At 40.2% G+C, this 25091-nt stretch overlaps 1 protein-coding gene across 27 annotated transcripts in view; it reads left to right on the top strand.

Moving 5' to 3' along the window:
• The window catches only part of AFDN (afadin, adherens junction formation factor), a 131151-nt gene that overhangs the window by 21272 nt on the left and 84788 nt on the right, over nt 1–25091 (top strand). For 17 of the 27 annotated variants that reach the window (XM_074333839.2, XM_074333840.2, XM_074333842.2 and 14 more), the window contains exons 2-5: nt 13677–13872; nt 17022–17137; nt 18922–19085; nt 21382–21542. In XM_074333839.2, the coding sequence (XP_074189940.2) occupies nt 13677–13872; nt 17022–17137; nt 18922–19085; nt 21382–21542 (637 nt within the window). The remainder of the gene's footprint in view (nt 1–13676; nt 13873–17021; nt 17138–18921; nt 19086–21381; nt 21543–25091) is intronic. The other 10 variants (XM_088795003.1, XM_074333834.2, XM_074333851.2 and 7 more) reach the window with 3 other exon arrangements.

Below are 25091 nucleotides of genomic sequence, written 5' to 3'. Positions count from 1 at the left end.
GACTTCATCCCTGTGATGTAGTCCATTAATTATCTGAAGAATTTGTTCCAGAATGTGCTTTTTTAGTCTGTATATGTATGTGTTAGTTTGGGTATTTAACAGTGTGGGAGATTCTCAAATGGGGGGGTTGAAAGTGTTATTCTAGTGATCAGAATGTTTCAGTAGAAACACGAGATGACTACTTCAGTCATTGCTTCTTTTCATGATAATTCTTTTTTGCAATTATATTAAGAAAACTTACCAGTTGGACAGTGAGCCATTTCATCAGGATTGCTGTGCCCCCTGCATAGATGTTCTATATTCCCTTTTTTAAATTAGCGCAGTTAAACATCCTCCTAAAAAACATGAGTCTTGTACAAAGCCCCTCTCCTGATTTAGGCAGCTTACCTTTTTGTTTTTCACTTGTTGGTACCAAATGACATTCTAATCTGCTGTGGTCATTTGGTAATGCAGCATGTGAAACAGGAAGTGTAGTCAGGAGGTACCGGGTGGCACAAAGCGGGCAGTTCAGGATCACTCGTGATACCCAGGGAGGGAATGCCTGGCACCAACACAGTGTTTGTTTAGTTTGTGAAATCCCCGCGATAAGGCAGGAATTTCCATGTCACTGCTACGGTGCCCTCCATCCAAAAATTATTTTGTTTCTAATTGGTTCTTTCTACCTCTGTCCCAGCCCCCTCTCAAGTGTCTTGTATAAGATATGAAAAGCCCTAAGATACAGGAGGACTGAAAAATCTACCTGTTTTAAAATGTATTTGTTTGCCAATGCAGAACTGCTATAGAGATTTGAAGATATTTTTAATTTAGCTAAGTTCCTTGAAGTTTTTTTTAATTGAAATATGTTGAGTACTGTGAATTCAGTTTTCAGTATGCTCGAAAATTATAAATGGAAGCATTTTAATTGTGGGAAGCTTCTTTGCCATAGTTTGAGTATATACTTTGATGTGAAAGTTATTGTAAATGATAGTCTACCAAGTTGTGTATATAATTTGTATAGTGCATTACCCTTGTTCAAATTTAGAAACTTTTTAATATTTCACATACTTAAAGAAGAATCTCAGGGCAGATTTAAGAAGCAGGTTATATTATAAAAGCGAGTTTTCTCTTTTTTTTTGGCTACGTATTATAATATTGGGGCTGAGTTCAGGAACATGGTTATTTTCTTTGAACAAGAAGGCATTTCAAAATTTTATGTATCTTGATTTGCCTACAGTCAGATCATTGGAAATATTTTGAACTTTTAGACATTTGTTGTATTTCAAAAATAGAATTATAAATGTTCTGAAGTATCATTTTCTACAAAGCTTAATATTTTGCATTTTCACATAAACTTTTAATAATATGCTCAGTTGTTTTTTAGATTTTGTATTTCGTTTTGCTAGCGAGAGGATTATGTACCTTTCAAACTAGCTGTTGTGTAAGTGTAAGCTCTTGAGAATTTGCAGACAGGAAGTAATATTTATCATCAAATGCCTTATTTGTGGCAGGTACTTTTACATACCACAAATAACGTAGTAACCACAAACCCTGTGAAATAAATAGTAGGCTCTTCATTTTATAGACAGGAAACAGAGCATTGCACTGTGTTGCCTGGAGCCACGGGAGTGGTAAGCGCAAGTCCTGGGGTTTCCATGAATCCTGGCTGCTCCCTGCTCACTGCCCAGCCACGCCGGCTGCTTGCTCAGTGTAAAGGAGACATGTCTGGCATGTGATGCTAATTTATTAGCTTTTTACTGAATCAAATTCTTTGAATATTTTCCAGAGCATCTGTTTTTTTATGAAAATAGGTTTATTTTACATGTACTAATATTTAATATGTAATTATAACTTATTTTCATTTTAAATGTTTTTAATAAGAAAATTTTCTAACATAGATGAAACTCACTGTATCCATCCCCAAGACATTACAATTTTCAAAATGTTGTCATTCTTAATTCATTATTTGTTGTTTTTAGCTAACCTATTTGAAAGCAAATCCTAAAAACTAACATGTTATTTCTCCTCTACCTCAGTGTGAGTCTCAAAAAAAAAAAAAAAATCTAACCATAACACAGTAATCCTATCAACAAATTAACCAGAATCCGTGTTACCTTATATGTAGCCCTTATTCAGATTTTCTGGTCTCTCTCAAAAATGTGCTTGTACAGTTAATTATTTCAGTCAGGATATGATTATTTATGTCTCTTTCAATCTGGAGCATCCCGACTCCTCTCTCCTTTATGTCATGTCACAGACTTGCTGGAAAAACTGGCTTAGTTTTCCTGTTCGTGTTGGTGTTCAGGCCTTGCCTCTCCCCAGGGGTGGTGGTCACAGCGTTTGCCTAGTTTCTGCAGCGGCCAGAATGCTTCCTCAGTGGTGCTGTGTGTGTCCTGTGCTGTGGCATTGGGAGCACGGTGGGAGGCGGCATTGTGACAGCCTGACCCTCTCAGAAGGGTCCCTGTCAGCCTTCACTGACGGGCTTTATCATTGCTGTCTGCTTACGTCAAGCATGGGATATTAAATGGTTATCTTTTAATTCTGTTGTTTTTCACATTCATTGGCTGGAATTCTTTAAAAACCAGAATCAAATTTTTTTTTTTCAGCTGTAGGAAAGCAGAATGAAGTCTGAATTATTTTACTTCAATTGCCTATTTTCAGATTAAGGAGTTGGTGCCTTAGTTACCTGCAGTGGTAACAGTGATTTTGATTCTGGCTTTCTCATTTTTCTTTCTCATGGTGAACATGAGGAGTTCGTGATGTTCCGTGTTTCAGGCAGTGGCAGGCATTGTTCTGCTTGTGTTCAGATTGTCCCCGCTTCGGCCACATGCGCTTCTTGGTCAGCTAGAGGGTCCTTTTCAATGAGCCAGTAGTTCCTGAGAACTGCCTTGTTTTCTGGCTTGACAGGATGTTCCAAACTCATGTTGTCCGTGTTTTGACCTATATCTAGATGAAGCCATTTCTCCAAGGAACCCTGGCTCCTTTTATTGGAGAACAGTGTGCAGAGACCATGCAGTAGGTGCTAGAAACACTTAACTTTCATGACTTGTCTGTAGCTTCAAGGCCTTTGCAGTGGAACAGGAGATACTTTCTTGTGTGTGGGGAAAGAAAAAATCCATGAGTTTTTACTATTTCCAGTTCAGTTTTAGCCTTACAGGGTTTTGACTTAATTTCTTTGATTTAAAAAAAAAAAATCTTACATCGAAAGCCTTGTTCTGTAATTGTATCAGCAGCTCCTGTTTGCTTCATCTTTCATACAATAGTTACGGTATCACAACTGATAATACCAATGTTTCTACTAACAAAGAGACTGAAGAAAACGAATTCCTTCTCTCCTTAGAACAATATCTTTTAGTAATGTGAAGTTCAAGCACTGTTTTCTAAAATCACTTGGAAAAAAATGTTTTTTTCATATTCAATGGACTATTACGCAGCAATAAAAAAATGAAATCTTGCCGTTTGTGACAACATGGATGGACCTAGAGGGTATTGTGCTCAGTGAAATAAGTCAGAGAAAAACAAATACAAATGATTTCACGTCTATGTGGAATCTAAAAGTAAAATAAAAACAATACAGAAACAAGCTCATAGGTACAGAGAACAAACTAATGGTTGCCGGGGGCAAGGGGGAGATGGATGAAGTAGGTAAAGGGGACTAAGAGGTACAAACTTCCAGTTATAAAATAAGTAAGTCGCAGGGACGTAAAGTACAACATAGGGAATATAGTCAATAATATTGTAATAACTGGCATAGCAACAGACGGTTACTAGTCTTAATGTGGTGATCGTTTCACAGGGTATTTAAATGTTGAGTCGCTATGTTATACACTGAAACCAATATTGTATGTCAACTAATTGAAAATGGAAAAAAAAGAAATAGTGAAAAAAAATTTTTTTCTGTATGGTAATGTGACCAACTTGATATGTAGTTAGACATTAATTTCAGTTGGCTTAAAATTTTTAGTGATTTTTTTTTTTTTTTGGTTATAATTTAATTTTTATTATTTAAAATAATTACTACATGGTTCCAAAGTTGAACTAGGTAATAAAGTATACTTGGAAAGGCTTTGCTTCTGTCTTGAATACATTTTGGTTTATTCACTCATGGAAGGTTTCTTTTTGCAGATATGATCAAGTACGTGTATGTTTGTCTCCTGCCCCTTCGTATTAAAGATGCTTGCTGTGTAGTCTGCTGTGCTCCCTGCCTGTCTCACTGAGCTCTGTGTCTTGGGCACCGTGCCTTATCACAGCAGTAAGAGCTTCCTCATTCCCTTTCATGGCATCATTTATTATAGTAGATGCATGTCCGGAGTTCATCCAAGCAGCACCCCTTGCTGGATCGTCTCCAAACCCTTGCTTTTATAAACAGTGCTGCAGTGAACAACTTTTTGCATTAGGCATTTCAGATTTGTGCTAGTGTATGTATCTTTGGGATAGAGTCACAAAAGTAGGATTGCCTGTCAGAATGTATGTATATATGTAATTTTTGCCAAATATTGCCAAATTCAGCTCCTTGGTTACATGCCTTTTTTTTTTTTTTTTTTTTTTTTTTTGCCAGCCCCACAAATACAGTATGTTGTCAGACTTTCAGATTTTTACCAATTTGACTGTTGAGAAGCAGCATCTTATTATCTTCTTTTGAAGTCATTAGTGAGGTTGTCCATCCTTTTAAATATTTGAGTCATAATCATCGCTGTGAACTGCTTGTTGAGATTTTACTCCCATTTTTCAATGAGTTATTCGTCTTTTTCTTCTCAAATTTAGGAACTCTGTATATATTAGAGAGATTATGTTTCTTTCTATCATATAAGTTGGAAATGTGTTTTTCTTCAGTGTGTCGCTTGTCTTTGGACTTTGATTATTGTGTGCTTTTTTTGGCCAAATATAAGTTTATTTTTATGTAGTCACATTTATTAACATTTGTTTAATTTCTTTATGTTGAAATATATTTATATTTTTGTATGTTTTAATATATAATTTTTTTAAATGGATTTCCATAAAGTTATTACACAGTAAAAGTTTTAAAAGCGGTGTATAACCTATTTATACTGACACTGTTAAATGATGAACTTAAGGCTTTTCCTAGAAATGTTCTCTGAGATTGTGGTAAGACTGAAAAGGGGGTTGCGAAGCTATGTAATCCCATTTATAGGAACCAGTGTCTCTCAGTAGATAATAGTAATGTCATTTTGTGTGTGTGCGTGTGTGTGACAGAGAGAGTAGCGTTACCAGGTTTATAGATCAAGGAAATGGATTAGCCATAATGTATCTGGACTTTACCAAGGAATTCCGCAACGTCTTTCATAATATTCTTGTTTAAGGGCTAGATCTCAGTAGTTACATGAATTAGGAACCAGTTGATAAGTTGTACTCAAAGGCTGTTTAACCTGTTAGTACCAAGCTGGAGAAGTGTTTTTTGGTAGACTAACATGCAAATGACTCAAGAATTTTAATTTTACTAGAACCTAATTTGAATCAATATTGGTGGTCACCAAAAAGCTAATGTAATCGTAAATCGCACTAATTGCAGGTACAGTATTAGAATTAGAGTGTACTTGCAGCTCATCAGACATATCTGGAGTTTTGTGATTAGTTCTGAAAGCTGTTTCAGGCTAGGAGGATAGAACGTGACTGTTCAAGAGAGAAGAGAACAAAATAGTAAATGGAGTTGGAATTACGCCACAGAAAGAACAGTTGAAGGAACTAGATAGAGTTAGTGTTATTCTGAAGAGGTACCAGACTGGTTCTAAATCCATGGCTCTCCCCGGGACAGTTTTGTCCTCTGGGGCATATATGCAGATTTCTGGAGACATTTTTAGTTGTCACAGTTGGGTGGGTGCTACTGGCACCTAGCGTACACAGGCCAGGGACGTTCTAGGCATCCCACAATGCACAGCACGGCTCCCACAATAAAGAGTTAGTGTCGTAGTGCTGAGGTCGGGAAACTTTTCTTGATTGAAACCGGTTTAACTGAGGCCCATAGTGAGAAAAGAACCACATTTTACCTGGTAGCTCAGGGCATACACAGAAATAACTGGAATTAGAATTTTATGAGCCCGTACTTGTTCTGTTTCCTTACCCAGGTGCATTGTACCGTGTAGAAATCTAGTCTGCTCTATTCTATTTCATTAGTAAATGGGAAAAAATGATCATTCATAAGCCATGATTTGAACGTAGGTCTAAATGATACTAATGCTAAAATTAAGCCCAATTGGTAAAGCTGCATAAGATGAATTTTGCTTTGGTACACGGCAGTGCTGTCTAGCTATCGAGCTGTCCGAGAAGATGGACGTATTGCTTGGCTAGAGAGGGTCCCCAGCACTGCAGGGGGTACAGGGGTGCACGACTTGAGGTCTGTGAATAGATTTCATGGGGTCTTTGAACATGGATGAGAAAATAAATTACATCTCTATTTTCAGAAAACACATTTTTCTTAACCTCTAACTGAAATTTAGCATTTTCATCACGTACAAGTTTATACTCATATCTACTTCAGCGTTAGAGTTGGAGGAACCCACTCTAGATCTTATTTCATGTTGATAAAAAGCACATTTATTACTTGTGGGGACAGAGCCAGGAGAGCAGTTTCCAGGCGCTCGGCCTCACGTGGAAAGGTGCTCACTTGGGTAGTAAATGGCCACCAACTGGGATTGGATGGCCATCAGCTGTGGCTAGTTGGCCGTCAGCTGTAACCAGTGAGCCACTGGCCACTAATATAACTGCTGTGGCTACACTAGCAGCTAATGGGGGCTAGCAAGAAGATGGTGGCTGAGCTAGCAAGTGTGGATGGCGGTTAGCAAGTGAGGTTGGTTGGCAGAGAAGTGGACGGCGGGTTGCGGATCGTGTGGCTCCTGCTTCCTGTGTCTCCAGCCCAGCCGCCAGCGAGACTATAGTGGTATGACTCCCCTACCTATGGCTCCGTGGGTGTTCCTTTTTGGCCTCACCATGTCCTGCGTTCTTGTGTGGGGAGCGGGACTAGAGACCCCGCATGAGTCCCTGCATGACATTACTATATCATATTTTAATAAATATTTTCATAATTGTACTTTAATGTAATTGTCCCCTATGTAATGCTTTGTATTTTGTTTTATGCACTTAGAATTTTTATTCTGAGAACAGACTTAGAGGCTTCACCAGACTTCAGAGGATCTGTGGCAAAATCAGTTATGATCTCTGGGCTAGACAGGTGGCTTTTTAGGGTTGTTTTCTAAAGCTGTACATCTGTACAAATGTAGTATTTAAAGATTAGAATACAGACATATTCTTTAATCACGAATGTGATAATTGCTCGTCGGGCAGGTTTAATGTATTATTTAATTGATCATCTTTCAAATCCCTAATATACGTATGTGTGATGGTCACGCAGATATGAAGATTCAAACCCTGGAAGAGGGCTGGGGGGAGGACGTTGCTTTCTGACCCCCCCATGGTGCTGACGGGGGTGGGGCAGATGTCGCACTCCATTGGAGTCTAGTGCAAAGCTCAGGTTTAACTTGCCTTGTTAACAAATGTTGAGCGGCTGAGAGCAGACAGTTGTTAAGTAGATAATGTTGGCAGTTATAACTGAAGCGTTTAAAAATGCTGGCTCGTCGGTTTTCACAGCAGACTGTTTTCTGCAGAGAATTTTTCTGTTTTATTTATAATGTTTAGATGTTTGGGTACTGGACGGATTTTTGTTCATAAAAAGGGAGATCTGCTTGTGTGTGTGTCTGTGTGTTTTGTATGTTTGTTAGTCCAGAAAACTCTTGCTCTTCCCCTGATGACTTTTTTCCCATCTCCAATGACCTTGGGCTTCCTTAGCCTCTGTGAGCCCGCGTCGAGGTGTTAGAAGTGCTGTCGCTGGCCCACATTGAACAGGTGTGCGTGTGATGTTAGAGAGCATGCCTTTACTCTCAGGTAAAAGTACTGAATGGAATCATTTTATTACAAAGAGCAAATACACATGTGCAGGTGTAAACCCTTTCCTAGATGTGGGTCAGAGCAGCCCCCGCAGAGGGACGCAGCCTGCGGGGGCCGTACTGTCCTTGTTCGCTTGTGTTGAAACAGACTCAGCCAAGTTAAGCTCAGTCATGGGAGAGCTGGGATTTGAATTCAAGCCCAAGCTAAAGAGATGAAACTCTTCATCTGCACACTAATCATCTGAAAAAGTAGTTCTTTATAAAGCAAATTCATTTATTTAATTTTGTACAGAAAATTCTTTTATAGTTTGAGAAATCAGATGTTTATAAGGTAGCTGGTGCTGTTAGAAAACAATTTATATAAATGTTGAATCACTTGTTATACATCTGAAACTATTATAATATTATATGCCAACTGTAATTAAAAAATAAATTAATTTAAAAAGGAAAGACAAAAGAAACGAGGTTTATAGGAGCTCCCAATCCGTCGGAATAGAGAGTGGGAGGAAAGGTGGGGAAAGGTCCTTGGGAGCGGATGCCAAGGGATGAGTGAGCGAGCTGTGGCCGGCTGCAGATACTTGACAGTATTTCTTTAAGCTTTCAAAAGTATTGTTTGTGTTGTAAAAGTTTTAGGTAATGAAATGCCTATGATTTTAAAGATTATTCTTGAAGTACTAGCGTTTAAAAAATACTGTGTATACAAGACTCCAAAAACCTATATTCAAGGATTTCTTCTATCCTCTACCAAGACTACTAGCACTTAAATGTACTGTTTTTAACAAAATGAGTCAAATGGCTGTTGTCTAATTGGTCGTTTTATGTGCTAGTAACGTGTGTTTTTGAAGGCACAGCTGTACTTTCCTTACGATTTTGTACCTATTTTGGAGGCACCAGCATTAGGAATGGGGGAGAGGAAGCGAGTTTTGAAGTGGTCTGTCCTGTCAACCGCAGTTTCCTCCGTGGGAAGTTGGCTTGGTGATTACCTGTTTGAAGTTAGTGTTGTTTTGCTGCAGACTAGGAAATGGCTTTGAAATAAATGCTGAGTACAGTGAGAAGAAACGTGAGCGGGCCATGGCTGGCCTGTTTAAGCTGCAGAACAGATAGTTGTAATGAGCTAAAGGAGGTTGGGGTTGCCCTGGCGAGGATCTACTCCGGTGGATGAGAAGGCCAATTGATTGTCAGTGTCATTAGTGAGATATTGGTAAAATATTTTAAAGAAAATGCCATCTTTAGGTCTTCGCTCCGCTCGTTGGCTCTAGTATTTCATGTAGCCTTCCACCTTCTATGGGGTGTTTTGGTCTGTTGTATTCTTTATGATAAAAATTAAACTTTTTTTTCAGAGTTGTCAGCCAACCCCAAATAGTGTTCCATTTCTGTTGTAATTTTCATTAGTGATTATATTTCTCAGGGAAAAGTTTATGCAAAGGTAAATATATACCTTCAGGGGAAAAGAAACTTATTTTCCTCTCAGGAAAACAACCATTAAGGAAAGGAAACAGGTGATTGCTGTGTTGCCTTTCCTTCCCTTTGAATTAAGGTCCTGAGATTAGCATGTAGCACTGACTGGACCCATTAAAGGGACTGTCCGACCTGCTCCAGACCCACTTCTTTCTGAAAATGCGCTGCTAGCAATTGGCACTTCACTTAGAGTTTTTTATTTTAGATGTTCTTTTCTCTTGGGTGATTTGTATAACCAACACGAAGGAAGGGAGGTCTTTTGTTTTTGTTTCTGTTTGTTTTTCTAAGGAAACATTTGTCTTTGTAAAATTATAACTCCATTGGCTTCGTCATTATTAGAATATTAGCCCTGTTACTGAGACTTCATGGCTGTTTCTTAGAAATGTAAAGCTTTGTTTTCCAGAGTTCTTACCAGTTGAGAACAGATAACCACACCTGGAAGAGTTGAATGTTGTTACTGGAATGCTTTTCTTTCTATGTGTGAAGCATCCTATTAGAGACTGAGGGAGGGAGGGCCTACTGTAGTGAATACAAGCAGTTTCCTCGTCCCAGACAAGCTGTGGTCTAGTAGGAGAGACGGAAGGGAAGACCGTCTCAGGTAGTGGAGCGCTTGCTGTGCCCGGTGATGGCTCACATGGAGTTATACAGTTTTACTCCTCAAAACAAGCTTGTTTGAGGAAATGGGCGCTCAATAGATGTTACATAACTCGCTCAGAGGTACAGCTGTTGAAATGCCAGCTTGCTCTGTCCTGCTGCAAACCCCCAGGCTTCTCCACTGCGGGAGGAGTGGACAGGCTCCCCGAGCAGCAGTAACGAGTCTGATGAGGCGCTTGCTCCTGGCGTGGAGTGAGCCTGGCTGGATTCCAGCCGGTCTTTGTCTCGCGACACCTGTGTCTGAAGGCCAGCGCTGTCTGGGTGGGCGATCCGTCCCGGCAAGTCCCCGACCTCTGCACTTCACATTTCTTGCTCTATTCATCCATCTGTTTGTTTCTTCTGGAACTCCTCTTGTACCTGTTCTGACAAATAAATCAATAAAATTAGTATCAAACTCCCTTCAGACGATGAAGTGACTGTTGAAGACGAGGCCCTGGAGAGAGCGTGGTGGTTTAAAAGTTCTGGTTCTGGGCTCAGGGAATGCTGGCCGGCATGACAGCCTCACTCCTTAGCAAGCTCTGTGATCGCAGCGGGTGCGCTTTCCTGCTTTGCACCTTAGTTTTCTTTGTGCCTGCACAGAGGGAATGATAGTACCTAACTCTTAGTTTGGGGGATTAAATGCTGAACTCTTAGTATCTTTAATATATGTTAGTTACAATTATTGTTTGTTAGTTTGGTTACTACACACCCAATTTTTAGGTTCAGGAGCTTGGTTTTATCAGTCTTTTCAGATTTGGTAAAATTTTGTGGACGTAACCAGCCAAACTTATGATTAGCTGAATAACTAAACAATACTAATCTATTAATTTATTAAGGAAATATCCTAGTGACAGCTCTGCTCAGGTATAGGAATACCTGTGAGGTTAAGGCAACCAGGCAAACTAAGTTAGTTATTTATTATCTCTTATTTAGTGCAAATGAAGTCATACCATAGGTAGTTTTTATAGGCTGCTTTAGTCAGGCCTGCTGGAATAGCATAGACATGTTACTTCTCTGGGGCCCCTGCAGCTCTGTGCTTGGGTTTATTCCCCCCACCCCAAGTAGCTCTACTTTTCATGGAAGGTCAGCAGCCGAACCACATCAATAATGAAGGTTTTATATTTGCAGTTTCCTTCTTACCAGTGAAGGGTAGTAACGCACATGGAAGGGTTTTCGTGAGGATGGTGAAGGCTGTTGTCCTGTCCTTTCCATGCTCGCCTTTGTCAGGTCGCTCTTGACTTTCCTTTGTGTCCTTGCTCAGGGGCGTTCCCTGCAGCCACAGGCCGTGTGTCTGTGGCTTTAACATCTGGTAGTTTGGAATTATTTGTTGACAATTCTCAGCGAAACTGGTGCTTTCGTGTTTTTTGGGACCCATTGTTACATCTACCATGTTCCGCTGAAAATAAGACCTAACTTGAAAAGAAGCCCTAGCATGATTTTTCAGGATGCTCGTAATATAAAATAAGCCCTCCCATATTTTCCCCAAATAAGACCGGGTCTTATATTAATTTTTGCTCCAGAAAATGCATTAGGGCTTATTTTATAGTACAGGCATCCTGCAAAATCATGCTACGGCTTCTTTTCCGGTTAGGTCTTATTTTTGGGGAAACACGTTGCTGTTTTATGCTCCTCACAGGTGATGTAAAATGAGTCTGTTGATAAAATGATTGCGAACGAGAAGTTAACGTGCCCTTTTGGTCGAACGAGCTTACTCTGAGGGTGGGCCTTCAGAGGAGCCGGGTGGTTTTGCCAGCTAACATTTGAGACTGTTAGGTGTGATAATACAAACGTGATTCAGATAGCGGGGAACATCAGAGTCGGGGGACAAAAACAGGACTCCCATAGAAGAACTTAGGTTTATGTAAGTCAGTTGCTAGAATACGTTTTGTTTTCTAGACTGCTGGTTTAGGGGCCCCCAGAGGACGCAGTGGACAGAGACGGAAGCTGGAGTGGGAGGACTTGAGTGGTTACGGGGGGGGGGGGGGGCCTGGGGCACAGGCCCGGCACAGCGTGAGTGTTTGAGTAAGGAACTAACACGTATGTACAGTTTTATAGTGTAAGAGCATCTTGCACATTCATTGTTAATGTAGCTACAGTTTTTAGGATTGCTGGAGTGACAGATGGGAGCATTTAAAAAGGTATCAGCTGGACTTTCTTTGCCACTTGACCCAGGCTGGACAAAGAGGCAGTTCATAGGATTTTGAGCAGAGCAGGACTCCTGCTCATACAGCTTTCATCTTGCTAACTCATTACACTTCCTCAGACGTCACCCCATAACCAGGGCCCTACTTCACCCGGAGTCTGTGATTCAGTGGTGCTTCTCCAATACACACGCTCACCTCGGTATTTTTTCTGGGCCAGTGGGAAATGGGAGGGTGCGCTGCTTAGTGGTCAGAGCGTGGGTCAGCGCAGGAAAGCTCAGAGACTAGAAATGTGCCTTGTCTCTTTTTCTGATTTAACTTTCATACAGCTCATGCTATTAACCCTGTCCTAATATCCCATTTTCCTTGCTTTTCTTCGAATAAATAAATACTTGTCAGATCATAATTATCAGTGAAGAATAGGCTAGTGCATGGGGGGAAACGGAGAAAAGCTTAACTGATGGGCTTGGGTGCCGTGGTACAGATTTGACGTCTGAGAGACTAGAAAGCTGTAGAAAAGAGGAACGCTAAGGAATGACGTGACCTGACCTAGTTTTAATGAGATCTTGGGTGGCTCCTGGATCTATTTTGATGATGGAGCGACTTGGTGTGTTAGTGTGGAGGCTGAGAGAGGAGAAGCACTGAAGGTGACTGCGGCCGAGCAGCTCGAGGCAGCGAGTCACCTGGGAGTTAGCAATGTTCCCTGAGGTTTCGTTGGGAGTAGTGCTTTTTTCTGTGCTCAAGGAAATACTGGGTACACAGGAACTGTGGCCCTCATGCCTCACATCCCCAGATAAAGTGTCACCCAGCAGGCAGAAAGCAGGTTGTCTCCGATTCAGCGGTTCCCAGCCTGTGGGATAGGAACCACCGTGTCTTAGGTTGTATGGCAGAGGGCCTTGTGGTAGGATTCTTTTGACTGGAGTTACATTGTATTTTTCTCTAGAAGTAAGGTTTTAAGAATAGTCTAAATTGCATTTGTTGATTTTGGGCAAGTTCCAATTATAGTCTTCAAAGTTAAGAGTTTCAATTATTCACATGATGGCAGGAGTGAGGCCAGTATTTCCTTTTTGCTGTGAGAGTCACCCCATTATAATCTCACCTGGATGGCAACTCAGGGACAGGTGACACGGGCTGTCGAGTTCATTGGCTCTGGGTTTTAGTGCTGAATTTGCCACATATCTGCTTGAGCAGGAGAGTCAAACTTTGTGAATCTTAATGACCAAATCTTGAAAATAGGGTTTAATAATAATAGTACCTACTTGACTGGGTTGTTGTAAAGGCGGAATAAAATAATGCATATCCACGTGTACCTGACAATTGCTGGAGAATCAATAAATGTGGTTGTTATTAACATCTGCTCTCCGGACACTGTCTTACAAGACAAGGAAGGAAAAGCAATTGTATGTAGTTTGTCCCAAATCCCATGTTTCTTAGTTTCTGTCTCAGATGTTTAAGGCAATAAAACATTCTGAAAAGGGGTACATAGCCTTTTTCATTTATTACTGTTATAAAAAGTGAATCTTTTTAGAATGTTGTTTTTCCAAAAATGCATCATTGTGTTTTCTTTCAGGACTTGGAGTTCCATGGAGTGATGAGGTTTTACTTTCAAGATAAAGCAGCGGGAAACTTCGCAACGAAGTGTATCCGGGTCTCCAGCACCGCCACCACGCAGGACGTGATCGAGACACTGGCAGAGAAGTTCCGGCCTGATATGCGGATGCTGTCCTCTCCCAAGTACTCCCTCTACGAAGTGCACGTCAGTGGAGGTCAGTGTGTGTCCGCAGGCAGCTGCCTCGCCATCCCTGCCCGGGCGCCTGACTCCTGCCGCGTCCTCGGGAGAGGCTGGGGCGCAGTGCACAGGTCGGCCAGGACGTGGCAGGTCTGGGAAGTCAGTCCTGAGTCTCCAGCACCTGTGTTTGTTGGGCGTTAGAAAGACTGTGTTAATGTTATGTATGCTTATTTCTCCTAAGGTGAGTAGCGTGGCATTTCCTAATTAAAATTATCCAACAGATCTCGGTGTCACATGCATTGATAACACAGTAGTATGTTACTTGCTTTTGGAGAGATAGTCCATGTAACTCTTATGTGTAGATTATAATATTACAGTTAATTATAACCCAGTTAAATATATGAGTGTGAATCATCAGTCTCACTGTAATTTATGATGTAAAACAGCGTATTTTTATTATTCTTTGGAAGGATAATTAGGGTATCTGAAGGAAACTCATATGTAGTTAGTAATTTCTCCTTGTTCTTATGTTTGACATTTTTGAAAATATCCTATATCTGTATCAAATGACAATTTAAGTTGGGCTCATTAGAAATGTAGGAATTTATAAATTTTTATGAGTGCTTTAGAAATGTTGAGTCACCTGTAAAAAGTCTAATTAATACAGCAAATAAAAGATTATACTGTAGCACAAACCCAAACTGAATACCTGTTAAGTTCCATCCACAACTCCTTTTTGAACATTATTATTATAGTTATTATTTGACTTCAGAAATATAGCTTTCTTTGTACTTTTGAAATTGGGCTAAATTTTTTGGTAATGTGTGGATTTGAGTATGACCAAACACTTTCTCCCGGGAGTGTATACGGTAGCTGGGGTTGCTTACTGTTCAATTAAGGTCATGAGGGTGTCACTCACCTACAGAAATAATACCCAAGCTAAATTGGGTGATAGCCTCAAGTTTGGATGGTTTTCTGAGGTTGGTTTTTCCTTTACCTTTACCTCAGAATCTTTGTATATGGGTTACACGCAGGAAGACAATCTCTCAGTTCTAGCCCTTTTTCTGTCTGCATTGTTTTGGTAATTTGAATACCCCTAGTGAAATCTTTGCAATAATATGATGGCAAGATTGGAATTTTAAATCTAAAAACAATGATTTTGATTTTTTTAAATAACTGTTTCCTTTATATTTTCTTTACTCGGTTTGTTTTTAATTAAAAAGTGAAATATGTTATTTGTGAGGAGGTGAAAACAATAGAGGTGTGTAAAGAAGGAAATGGCCTCTTCCCCTGGCTGTGAGTGGCCCACCGGCGACAGTCTGACTCTCAGCTTCCACACCGTGTGTCGTGTCGGACGGAGCGGTGCGTCCCCCTGGACCTCACAGCTGAGGAAAGCCTTGCCTTCCGAGTGTTTCTCAGTCTGTTTCAGGGCTTAGTGTGTCAGGGGTTTTTGAATGGCTCTTCTTGCCAAAGGCCGTAAGTATCTGGCACTTCATTTTATTGAGTAGCTAGAGTCAGGCAAGTTAGTAAGTATTTACACGCTAACAAGGTTGTGGCTGTTTGAAAAAATAGTACGCATCAAATGAAAGGAAAACTCCAGTTTCCATTCCGTTCTCATCACAAGACTCCCTGTGATGGGCTGTGTGCCTCTGCGCCCTGCCCAGCTCCTGGCTGCAGGCAACGCTCCCCACGGTGCTTTGGGGCGGTGCTTGTTGTTGTTTACAGCCGGTGGACCGCGTGGGGGGCTGCCTGGGGCCAGCGCCATAGTCCCACAGGGAGAAGGGTTCCCTGGGAATTTGGAGCACCCCCTCCGTGAGCTCCACGGGGCTCAATTCTGGGTCCCCACCTGTGCTTCCACCGCCAAGGCAGCCACTGTTGTCCTTTTTGGACGTTGGGATTCCTTGTGAAATCAGTGGCAGGAGAAAACGGATGCTGCTGTTTGAAAACCACGTGAGAACCACTGAGGCAGGCAGAGATGTCTTACAGTGTAAAGGTGCAGCAGGACCTTGACTGTATTTCCATTGAATAGTTAGGCCCAGTGCTTTAGAATACTTCATCCTTGTTTTTGTTTTATGATTTAGACTTATTTGTTCTTAATATTAGATGTCAAAAAAAAAAAAACACCCTGTAAGGATTTTTATTTAGTACAAACTTTGCAACAAGAATAACTCAGTAATTTTGGTTTGTAGCAGAATTTCAAATTTCTTGATTCAATCACTGACTTATTACTGTTGATTTTCATTTCTCATATTTTCAGTAGATAAAATAATAATTTAGAATTTGTTATTTTTGTATGCTGATAATTAACATTACTGTTTACATACTTGTACAGTATTTACTAAAAGCCTCTATAGGTCTGTCTGTCTTTTGAATTTAAATTTTAACTCTTGCTTCCTTTACCACAGGAATTCTTTAGCAGCCCGCACTGCCTTCTGTGTTTGCTGCCCCCATTTTAGCACATCCTACATAGTTACCTGGAGGATAATCTCCGCCACCTGTAGGCTCCTAGTGTGCGGGCTCTGGGGGCCCCTCCGTGGGCTGCCACGTTCCCATCAGTGCCCGGAGGCTTGAGCGATTTCTAGGGAGGAAGGAAGTATGACACTGAGCTGAGCACTGCTCCTGACCAGGAAAGGGGAGGTGAGGGGTAAGGGGCCATCGTACAGAGGATCCGATGTACGGCGCTAGAAAGAAGAGTGCAGTAATCGCTTCTGAGCCTGGTGAGGGCGCGTCCTTGCCATCCTTGGTGACATGAGCATGAGAAGGAGAAGCTCATGACTAATTGGAACTTCCGTGATATATTAACATTATTCCCTTATTTTCCTGTTGCAGCTGAGATCATTTGAGTTACAGGAGCAGGATTATAGCAATGTCCTGTATCCTTTCTTTTTTCCTATAGTTTGCGTGCATGTCTCTTATTTTCCCAATTAAATTCTAAATGTGAGGAGACTGTCCCCGGTCAGTGTCTGACCCTGGATGCATGGTACTCACCATATACTAGTGACAGAATATTGAATTGATTATTAAAACTCTCATTTACCATTTTGAATTATATGTCAGTCTATCAGGAAGTACTTGAGGTAATAAGGTATTTTATGTCTATAAAATTAAATGCATTATCTAATTGTTGTATTAGTTAGAGCCATTAAATAACCATAGCTTAATTTATTTTTGTTTCATGTTTTGAAGAAGAAAGAAGATTGGATATAGATGAGAAACCGCTGGTTGTGCAGTTGAATTGGAATAAAGATGATCGAGAGGGGAGATTTGTCCTTAAGAATGAGAACGATGCCGTCCCTCCTAAGGTACGGGTGGGCGCTGCGCATCTGCTGCGCGTCTGCTGCGCGTCTGCTGCGCGTCTGCTGCACGTCTGCTGTGGTTGGGTTGCCTGACAAGCGCAGACTGGGTTAGTGGGGAGGGAGCCGGGCCACCTTGCGGCTCCTCTTCCTCAGCTGCTCTTTGACCTTCCTCCCCGAAAAGGATGGAAAAGTAGCCCAGCCTCTCCCTGCTTCATCCTTTTTTGCCCAAGAATCCCAAATATTGCTTCTTACTTTTTCAGTTATGTCAGCTTCAGTTACTAAGAGATTTAATGATCAAGTAATAGCTCCAGTTACCCCCCCACATTATAAAATCATAATAAGTTTGAATGAGAATCAGAAGGGAAAATAAAACTGTAATAACCTATTTATGTCTGAACTTTCAGATACAACTTAATAAGATACATTTCAAACCTTTTTCGTATTTTATGTGTAAAGTTAGGAATTAATGAGCTTTCTTAGGTTTCTTTGGATGGTGATATAATAGAGTGATTCTAAAGCTTTCTCAGGTGGTGGGATGTCTGGAATCCCTGTGCTACTGTTCTTTTTATGTGGAATACTACAATATTGATATACTTTGAAAAAAACTGGAATTCTGTGTCAAATCAAGTGGCATCTTACATGAACATTCATTATTGATAAGTGACGGCAAATGCAAAGGTTAAGGACATTTTGACAAATATCTTCTATTTTTTTTTCCCCAACACCTTGGGAAAAGACGAAAAGACCAGCAGCAGAAAAGTTTCGTTTTGTTTGTGGGATGTCAGTGTTCCCTGTTGAAGAGCCCTGGTGTATAAGTGTATCCTGGGCCTTACTTGTTCCTGTGCTATAGTGACGTATTGGGTTTGCAGTGAGCAGCAAGTATATATAAATAGGAATGGCTGTCCTCTTTGTTCTTTTTTTTTTTTGTCTTCTTTTTTGCTGTCCACGTTTTATTTCATTTCTGACCACAGTGTCAGTGGATGTGCCTTTCCATGGCCCACACATCCTCACTGATGTGTGCTAGAACTCTTCCTCGGGTCAGGAAGCTGCCGAAGCAGCTGGCAACGGAAATGGAAGTGCTGACGTCATGTAACACAGAAGGCAGTGCTCTTTCCCAATAAAATAACCGTTTAAAATTTTTTTTCTTGATTCTCGACTAGTTAACCTATTGAGATATACAAAAAATAATTTGTCTCTGTCATCTGCTGGCAGGCCATGTTATAAATGAAGAATAAAGAAGCAAATAGACAAGATCTGGAAAAGAAATGAAAAGTATTTGCACAGACTATACTTATAACTTTGCTTTATTAAAAGCCAATTTATTATGACTACTCTTAACATTTCTTTTGAAGTTAAAAAATCTCTAAAGTAGATAATGATTTCAGTGCATAGGTATTTCCATGTTTTCATTAGTTTTTTTTAAATTTAGACTTACGTAAGTTATTTGGATTTTTATTTATTGAAAATCAGATTTCATGATTCTCACTCCAGTTGTCTCAGTGGATTTAGTTTTTTATTTGCCTGCTGTTACTTATTAGTTTTGAATGGTGATGTTACTTATACACAGTGAAATGCACAGGTATTGACTGTATAATTTATTAAGATTTGATAAATATGGTCATGTGGCTGTCAGCCCAGGTACAGGGAAAGAGCATTTCCACCCCACACCTTTCCCTGCTCCAGTAGCTTTGCTGTTGGCTGTGGCCTGTGGGCTGAAGGGAGCTAAGCCAGAGAGGAGCTGTAGTGATTCTGTGTCGTCGCCAGCACAGTGATAATGTTACTTTCATCAGAAGGCTCAGAGCAACGGACCTGAAAAGCAGGAAAAGGAAGGTGTTATCCAGAACTTCAAGAGAACGCTCTCAAAGAAAGAGAAGAAGGAGAAAAAGAAGAGAGAAAAGGAAGCAATGAGACAGGCATCTGATAAAGATGATAGACCTTTCCAAGGGCATGACATGTAAGTTAACTTGGGTGTACTCTGGCTTCTGTGTCGGGATGTACGCGTCGTCTCTCTACTTGCTAATCTGGTTAGCAACATTGTTTTTCCTGAGCAGCCTGTGGATGTCAGTGTTCCTTCTTCGCCTGGCCTTGCTTTCATTTCTGCTTTTCTGGTCCTTAAGGCAGCAGTGGTTTCTTATGTACCTCACATGTGCTTAACTATGATCAGAGATTGTCCAGACCAGCGAGAAGGGCAGCTGTTCCCTTTGAGGTTCAAATGCACCATCTCGTTCACTCCAGCCTGACCACCTCCCATTCCTTATTTGTTCCCCCCAGCCTGTGCTACATGTACTTCCTGGGTCAAAACATTGGAGCTTCTAACCTCAGAGCCGAGGGATAAGGGAAACCATTGCCTTTTCATTATAACAGAAAAGAGACATAAGAAGAAATTAGCCTTTCCCTCCCTTATGTGGGAGTCTTCAGATCTGAAGTTAGCTTTGTCAGTTTTCAGTTTAGTTAGTTCATTTAATTACCCATATGCTTAGGGCTCTCACTTACCTTGGCGTTGACTGCACAATAGTCTGTACACTACTGTTCTGTTGTTGAAATAACAGGCAATCATTTAGAAAGTGAGAATCTGTGGACTTGCCAGTAGGGGAAGAGGAGTCACCTGTCATCACATGAGCCAAAGATGGCTGTGGTTCGTTTTTGCTGCACAAAATACATGCTTCATATGTTTATGTAGAGTTTTTAAATAGAAATAAGGTCACCGTCTTTTAAAACTAGAACGTTTCACATGACATTTTTCCACTTACATGTATACATATATATATGTATACACTTTATATTTCACATAAATATATAGTCGCAAATATATGTTCACAAAAACATATTAAGTAATTTAAATGACTGAAGTATTCTGTGTATATTTTTTTCATAATTTGGTAGCCGGCCCTTTCTGTGCACTTGTAGGTGGTTTACAGGCGTTGGGTACTGTGAGTAACAGCCCAGTGAGCGCTTGTTCCGCAGCTGCCTGGCTGTTCCCTTAGGACCTGTCTGAGAGGGGTGGCGGGCGCCAGTCTGATGCTTCCTTGCCAGATCATCCTTAGAAAAGTCGTCCCCAGCCCTCTCATGTCCTCGTACGCTGTTGGGTTTTACAGAGCAGTATACTGTCTCCACAGCATGGAGTACTATATTGAATAAATGGAATTTATTTTATCATTAACAAGGTAGGAGTCTTTCTACATGTTCATTAACTATTTAAATTCTTCTGTTGTGATGACCTCTTCAAGTCTTTTTCATTTTTGATTGATTCTGTGTTCTGTATGTGTTGAGGATATTAACCCTTTGTCAGTGAATGATGTTTGCTGTCGAGTGGAATTGGAGCCCATTTTAGGTTCACAGTGGCTTTAGGTATTAATCTGTTAGGCAGTGGTGCCGATGGAATGAACATGAACTCTCGAGTATAGCATTACGTAGTAAAGCTCTGTTGAGTGTAGTAGTTAGACGAGAGAAAGAATTTGTGTTACATGTATTGCTTACATGTGAAAAATACAAAGAAGAGTTTAAAGCTTAGGCTACAGTTTGTTTCATCAATTCAAATTATGGGTGATCTGTTATTTCTGTTAAGAAAACTAGCTACTTAAAATGAGTTAAGTTGCTCAACTCGATTGACTCAAAGCTTGGCTGATTTTTAATTAAATTATTTTTGTGATTAAGAATATCACTTAAAGTATCGTTATCAAACGTCAAGTTTATCAATCTTAGTATTTAACATTCAGCTCATCATTCTGTACAGTTGACTCCTCATCTTACAAACCACTGGAGCAATTTCCTTTTGAAAATTTAGCTTCAAGTAAGTGAACATTGGTAAATCTTTTAGTTAAAAAATCATGCTGTTTGCGTTCTTCAAGATTTACTATACTATTAAGACTTTTACTAAATTAAAGTATATTCAGTCTTTCTTGTAGTTGGAATGTTGTGTCACTCATTTGATCTGTTTTAGGATAACGGTGGAAATTACTGAAATTGTAATTTATACATTTGCCTTTAGCTTTATTAATATACAATAATTAAAGTATATAAACTCACTATAAAATTTTAACTATAAATTTCTGCTTAGTTCAGTCTTAGTTTGTATCGAGAGAAACTTTATTCTTTATCCACGGTAATTAGCGCATGGTAAATAGTACATGACAGACCTATGTGGGTACAGATGTAGCCCCGAAACATCTGCCATTTTGATTTTTGTACAATTACAATGTAACTTCTACTACAAAATTTTAAAAATTTTGCTGGTGTCTTTTTTCTTACAGTGAGAATTCTCGGCTGGCTGCCGAGGTTTACAAAGACATGCCTGAGACCAGCTTTACCAGAACGATTTCTAACCCCGAGGTGGTTATGAAACGGCGCAGGCAGCAGAAACTGGAGAAGAGAATGCAGGAATTTCGGAGCTCAGATGGGCGACCTGATTCAGGTCCATGTTTCCGATTGTTTTCTGTTACATTTGTTGTAGAGGGCACTACTTTGTTACACTTCTTATTGAATCAGGAGGCCTTGCTTTAGTTAAGTTAATGCGTGAGCCGGCTGTTAACAGATGTATCCTATGTGTCTGGTGCAAAAGCATTGTTGGCTTAAGTATAAGTTCTGTTCACGGAGAGATATGTCTAGTTACATAATTTCACCCTGGATGGCTCTTCTTTTGTTAATTCTGGAAAATTTCAAATATATACAGAAGAAGAGAGAAAGATACAAGGAACTCCCATGTACTTATGAAGCTTTCATAATTAATAACTCATATTTCATCTCTGCTCTTACATATGTTGCTGCCATTCCTATTTTGAAGCAAACCCCAAATTTCTCATTATTTCATTTGTAAGTATTTTGATATATTTTCCTGTAAGGTAAAGCTTCTTCAAAAACAAAACAAACCACAGGATCATTATCACATACAAAAGAATTGACAATTCCTTAATATCATCAAATACCGAGTCGTTCGGATTTTCCTCATTGTGTCAGATAATTCTTGATCTCAGTTGATTAATACGTCTTTTTATGTCTTTCATTCTAAAATCCCCATTGCTTTTATTTTACCTCCCAGTTTGCTTAATCCTTGGTCTGTTTTAGCGAAAACGTAGGTGGCTTTGTACATTTTGCTGACTATAATATATCCTGTGGTGCCGTTTACCATTTTTTCCTCCTGTTTCTCCATTTCCTTGATTAGATAGAGGTACAGGTTTGGGTTATTTTGGGGGAAAGGGTGGGACAGAAATACTTACCTTGGTATCATAGGCGAGCAATGGTTTGGAAAAAATTGTAATGGATTTAAAACTTCTCACTGTATACCCGGCTGTTCAAGTTATCGTCCTTCTGGTTCTTGATGTGTCACTTTGAGCAAGTGTGTGTGTGTGTGTGTGTGTGTGTGTGGGGGGGCTCTTCCAGCTGGCACTCGAGTCTTTGAGATGGCCCCCGTGGTCCTGGAGAGCTTTCCTGTGTGAAGAGGTTCTGTCCGAGGCTCCCCCTGTGCATTTCCTGCCCCACACTAGGAGCCCCACGCCTTTGGGTGGGACAAGCATCTGGTCGCCCCGCGCTTTTGCTGCACAGCCCACTGAGTGGACGGAGCTAGGCAGTGCCTTTTTATTACTACTTTGGTTTTAGAAAATCGGGGTATCATTTTTCCTTCCAATAAATTTGTTTCTTCCTAACAACAACCTAATTATTTGCTTTTTCCTATAATACGTAGTAATAATATCAAAATAAATATAATGCTAATACAGTAGTAGTACTAACAACATGATACTGAAAACATTTTAAGCTTTTTGTGAAATTTTTGTTTGTGAATATATCCACAAGGCTATACTGTCAAATTGTATAATTGATTCCTGTCTGTACGGCTGTATACCAGTATTGATTTCTACTTAGGTTGATTTATTTTGCTTTTGATGTTAGAGGTTTGCTTCTTTAAAATCCAGTGTCCTTTAATAGTTTCTAAGTCAAATCTACAAAACGGTATATTTAGAGAAGTCTGGCTTTTTGTCCCTGTCAGTTCCTTTAATTCATTGGCAGCACTCTATACACTTTTGCCCTACCTTGTTTTTCCCATTTACCAGCATCTTCTGCAGATTATTCTGTCCTCCTGAGGGACGAGACTTAAAGCACATGACTTTACTACTTGATCTATAAATTGGTTTTGTATATGTTTAGCTATTTGACATAAAGCTTTTATTTATAATGAACCTATAATTGTATTCAGTGAGGACAATACTTGTTATAAAGTTACTAATTATAGTTTTACTTGTGAAAAAATAGCATGATCATTTGAATTTTTTTTAAAAAAATCATTGTACAAGAGGGCTATATCACTGATCCAGCCTTTCCTAAAAATTTCTAACCTAATCTGTCATCAACTCTGTTGTCCTTTTATGATGTCACGTTTAGCTGCTTACGAATTGGACATCATCATGTTGCATCCTGTATCCTGTTAGCTTGCTTACTAGTTTTAGAGTTTTGAATGTTGGGATGGGCAGCGTTTCTATAAAGCCTCATGTAAAACAGTGTGGGTTGGGAAGGATTGCTTAGTTGTGGGCCCTTTTCTGGAATCCAGGCCTGAGTGGCCGGGTGTCACTCCCCATCAGATCGTGCTTCGGACTGTAATCCAGTCCACGCCTGTGGCAGGTTAGACCCATCAACAGGAAGCTGTGTTTACACTCATGTTACGTTCGCGGGAACGGCGTTAGTAGTCTCTCTTGTCTTGTCGCTATTGGTGAGCTAGTCTGTGCACCCTGGCTCTAAAATACGTGGTCACTTCACCTTGCCACCATGACAATTTGCCCATGACCTCCTTGCTTTGGAGCTTATGCAGCATGTTATGTTCCAGTGGGTGTTCCATGCCAGGCAGCCGCTAGTTGCGATGTAAGCTGCCTCCCAAAACTTACTTGCCACCGTAGCATCACCAGTTTATTTTGACCCTCTAAGCCAGGGGTGTCGAAACTTTTTTCAACGGTTTTCACCAAGGGCCATATGCGGTAAAATACTCAAACAGCCGGGCCACTCACTTGAGGTGAAGTACGTATTGCCTCACCTGGTTTATTTAAGTAAACTAAATATATTTTTGGAATTTGCTGCAGGCCAATTAACAATGGATTGCGGACCACAATTGGCCTGCAGGCCGCAGTTTTGACACCCCTGCTCAAAGCCCTTCTCACTGAACCTTCATTATATATTTCACGGGAATTGTGGTATCAGTGACTCAGATGAGGAGAATGAGAGACTTCCTAGTTCCATAAGTAATCTATACTTTTGATACCCAGGTTTTTATTTTGCTTATATATCCTGTCTTGTTCAAGGATTTGCAATAACTTACAAACATATGCACTAAAAAGAAAATACCGTGTTTCCCTGAAAATAAGACCGAGCCTGACAATCAACTCTAATGCGTCTTTTGGAGCAAAAATTAACATAAGACCCAGTCTTATTTTACTATATTATATAATATAAGACCGGATCTTATATTAATTTTTGCTCCATAAAACGCATTAGAGTTTTTGTCTGGCTCTGTCTTATTTTCGGGGAAACAGGGTAAGGAGGAAGGTGAGAAAATACAACGATAAAGAAGAAGAAAGCTGGTAAACATTGTAGAAAGGACAAGACGAATGCTTATTGATACCTGCCATGTGCTAACCACAGACCGAGTGGAAGGGCTCTGTGTGTCCTAGGAAGGCGTTTGGCAGTGTGACTGAGATGGTAACTGCTTTCTGATTCCTAGAGAAGTAATCACGTGTGGGCTCGGGGTGAGTCAGGATAAAGATGGACATAGTGTGGAGGCTCAAGCTTTGTAAGTAACTTAAAGTATTATAAGAAGTATGTTTCTAATGTGGATTAGGACGCACCATTTCTATGAATTAAGATAAAACAGGAAACCCTCTGTGTCCCTTCAAGCCAGGCTCCCAGACACCCATATTTATTTTATCACCATTGGGGGTGCTTTGATGGAAAAGTTTGGTATGATCTGTTAATAAGCTGCTGA

Source organism: Rhinolophus sinicus, chromosome 2 (assembly GCF_057876585.1).
Source record: "Rhinolophus sinicus isolate RSI-liver-muscle chromosome 2, RSI-T2T, whole genome shotgun sequence".
NCBI lineage: Eukaryota > Metazoa > Chordata > Mammalia > Chiroptera > Rhinolophidae > Rhinolophus > Rhinolophus sinicus.
The sequence above is the reverse complement of the archived record's forward strand: the minus strand, read 5'-3'. Positions and strand labels throughout refer to the sequence as shown.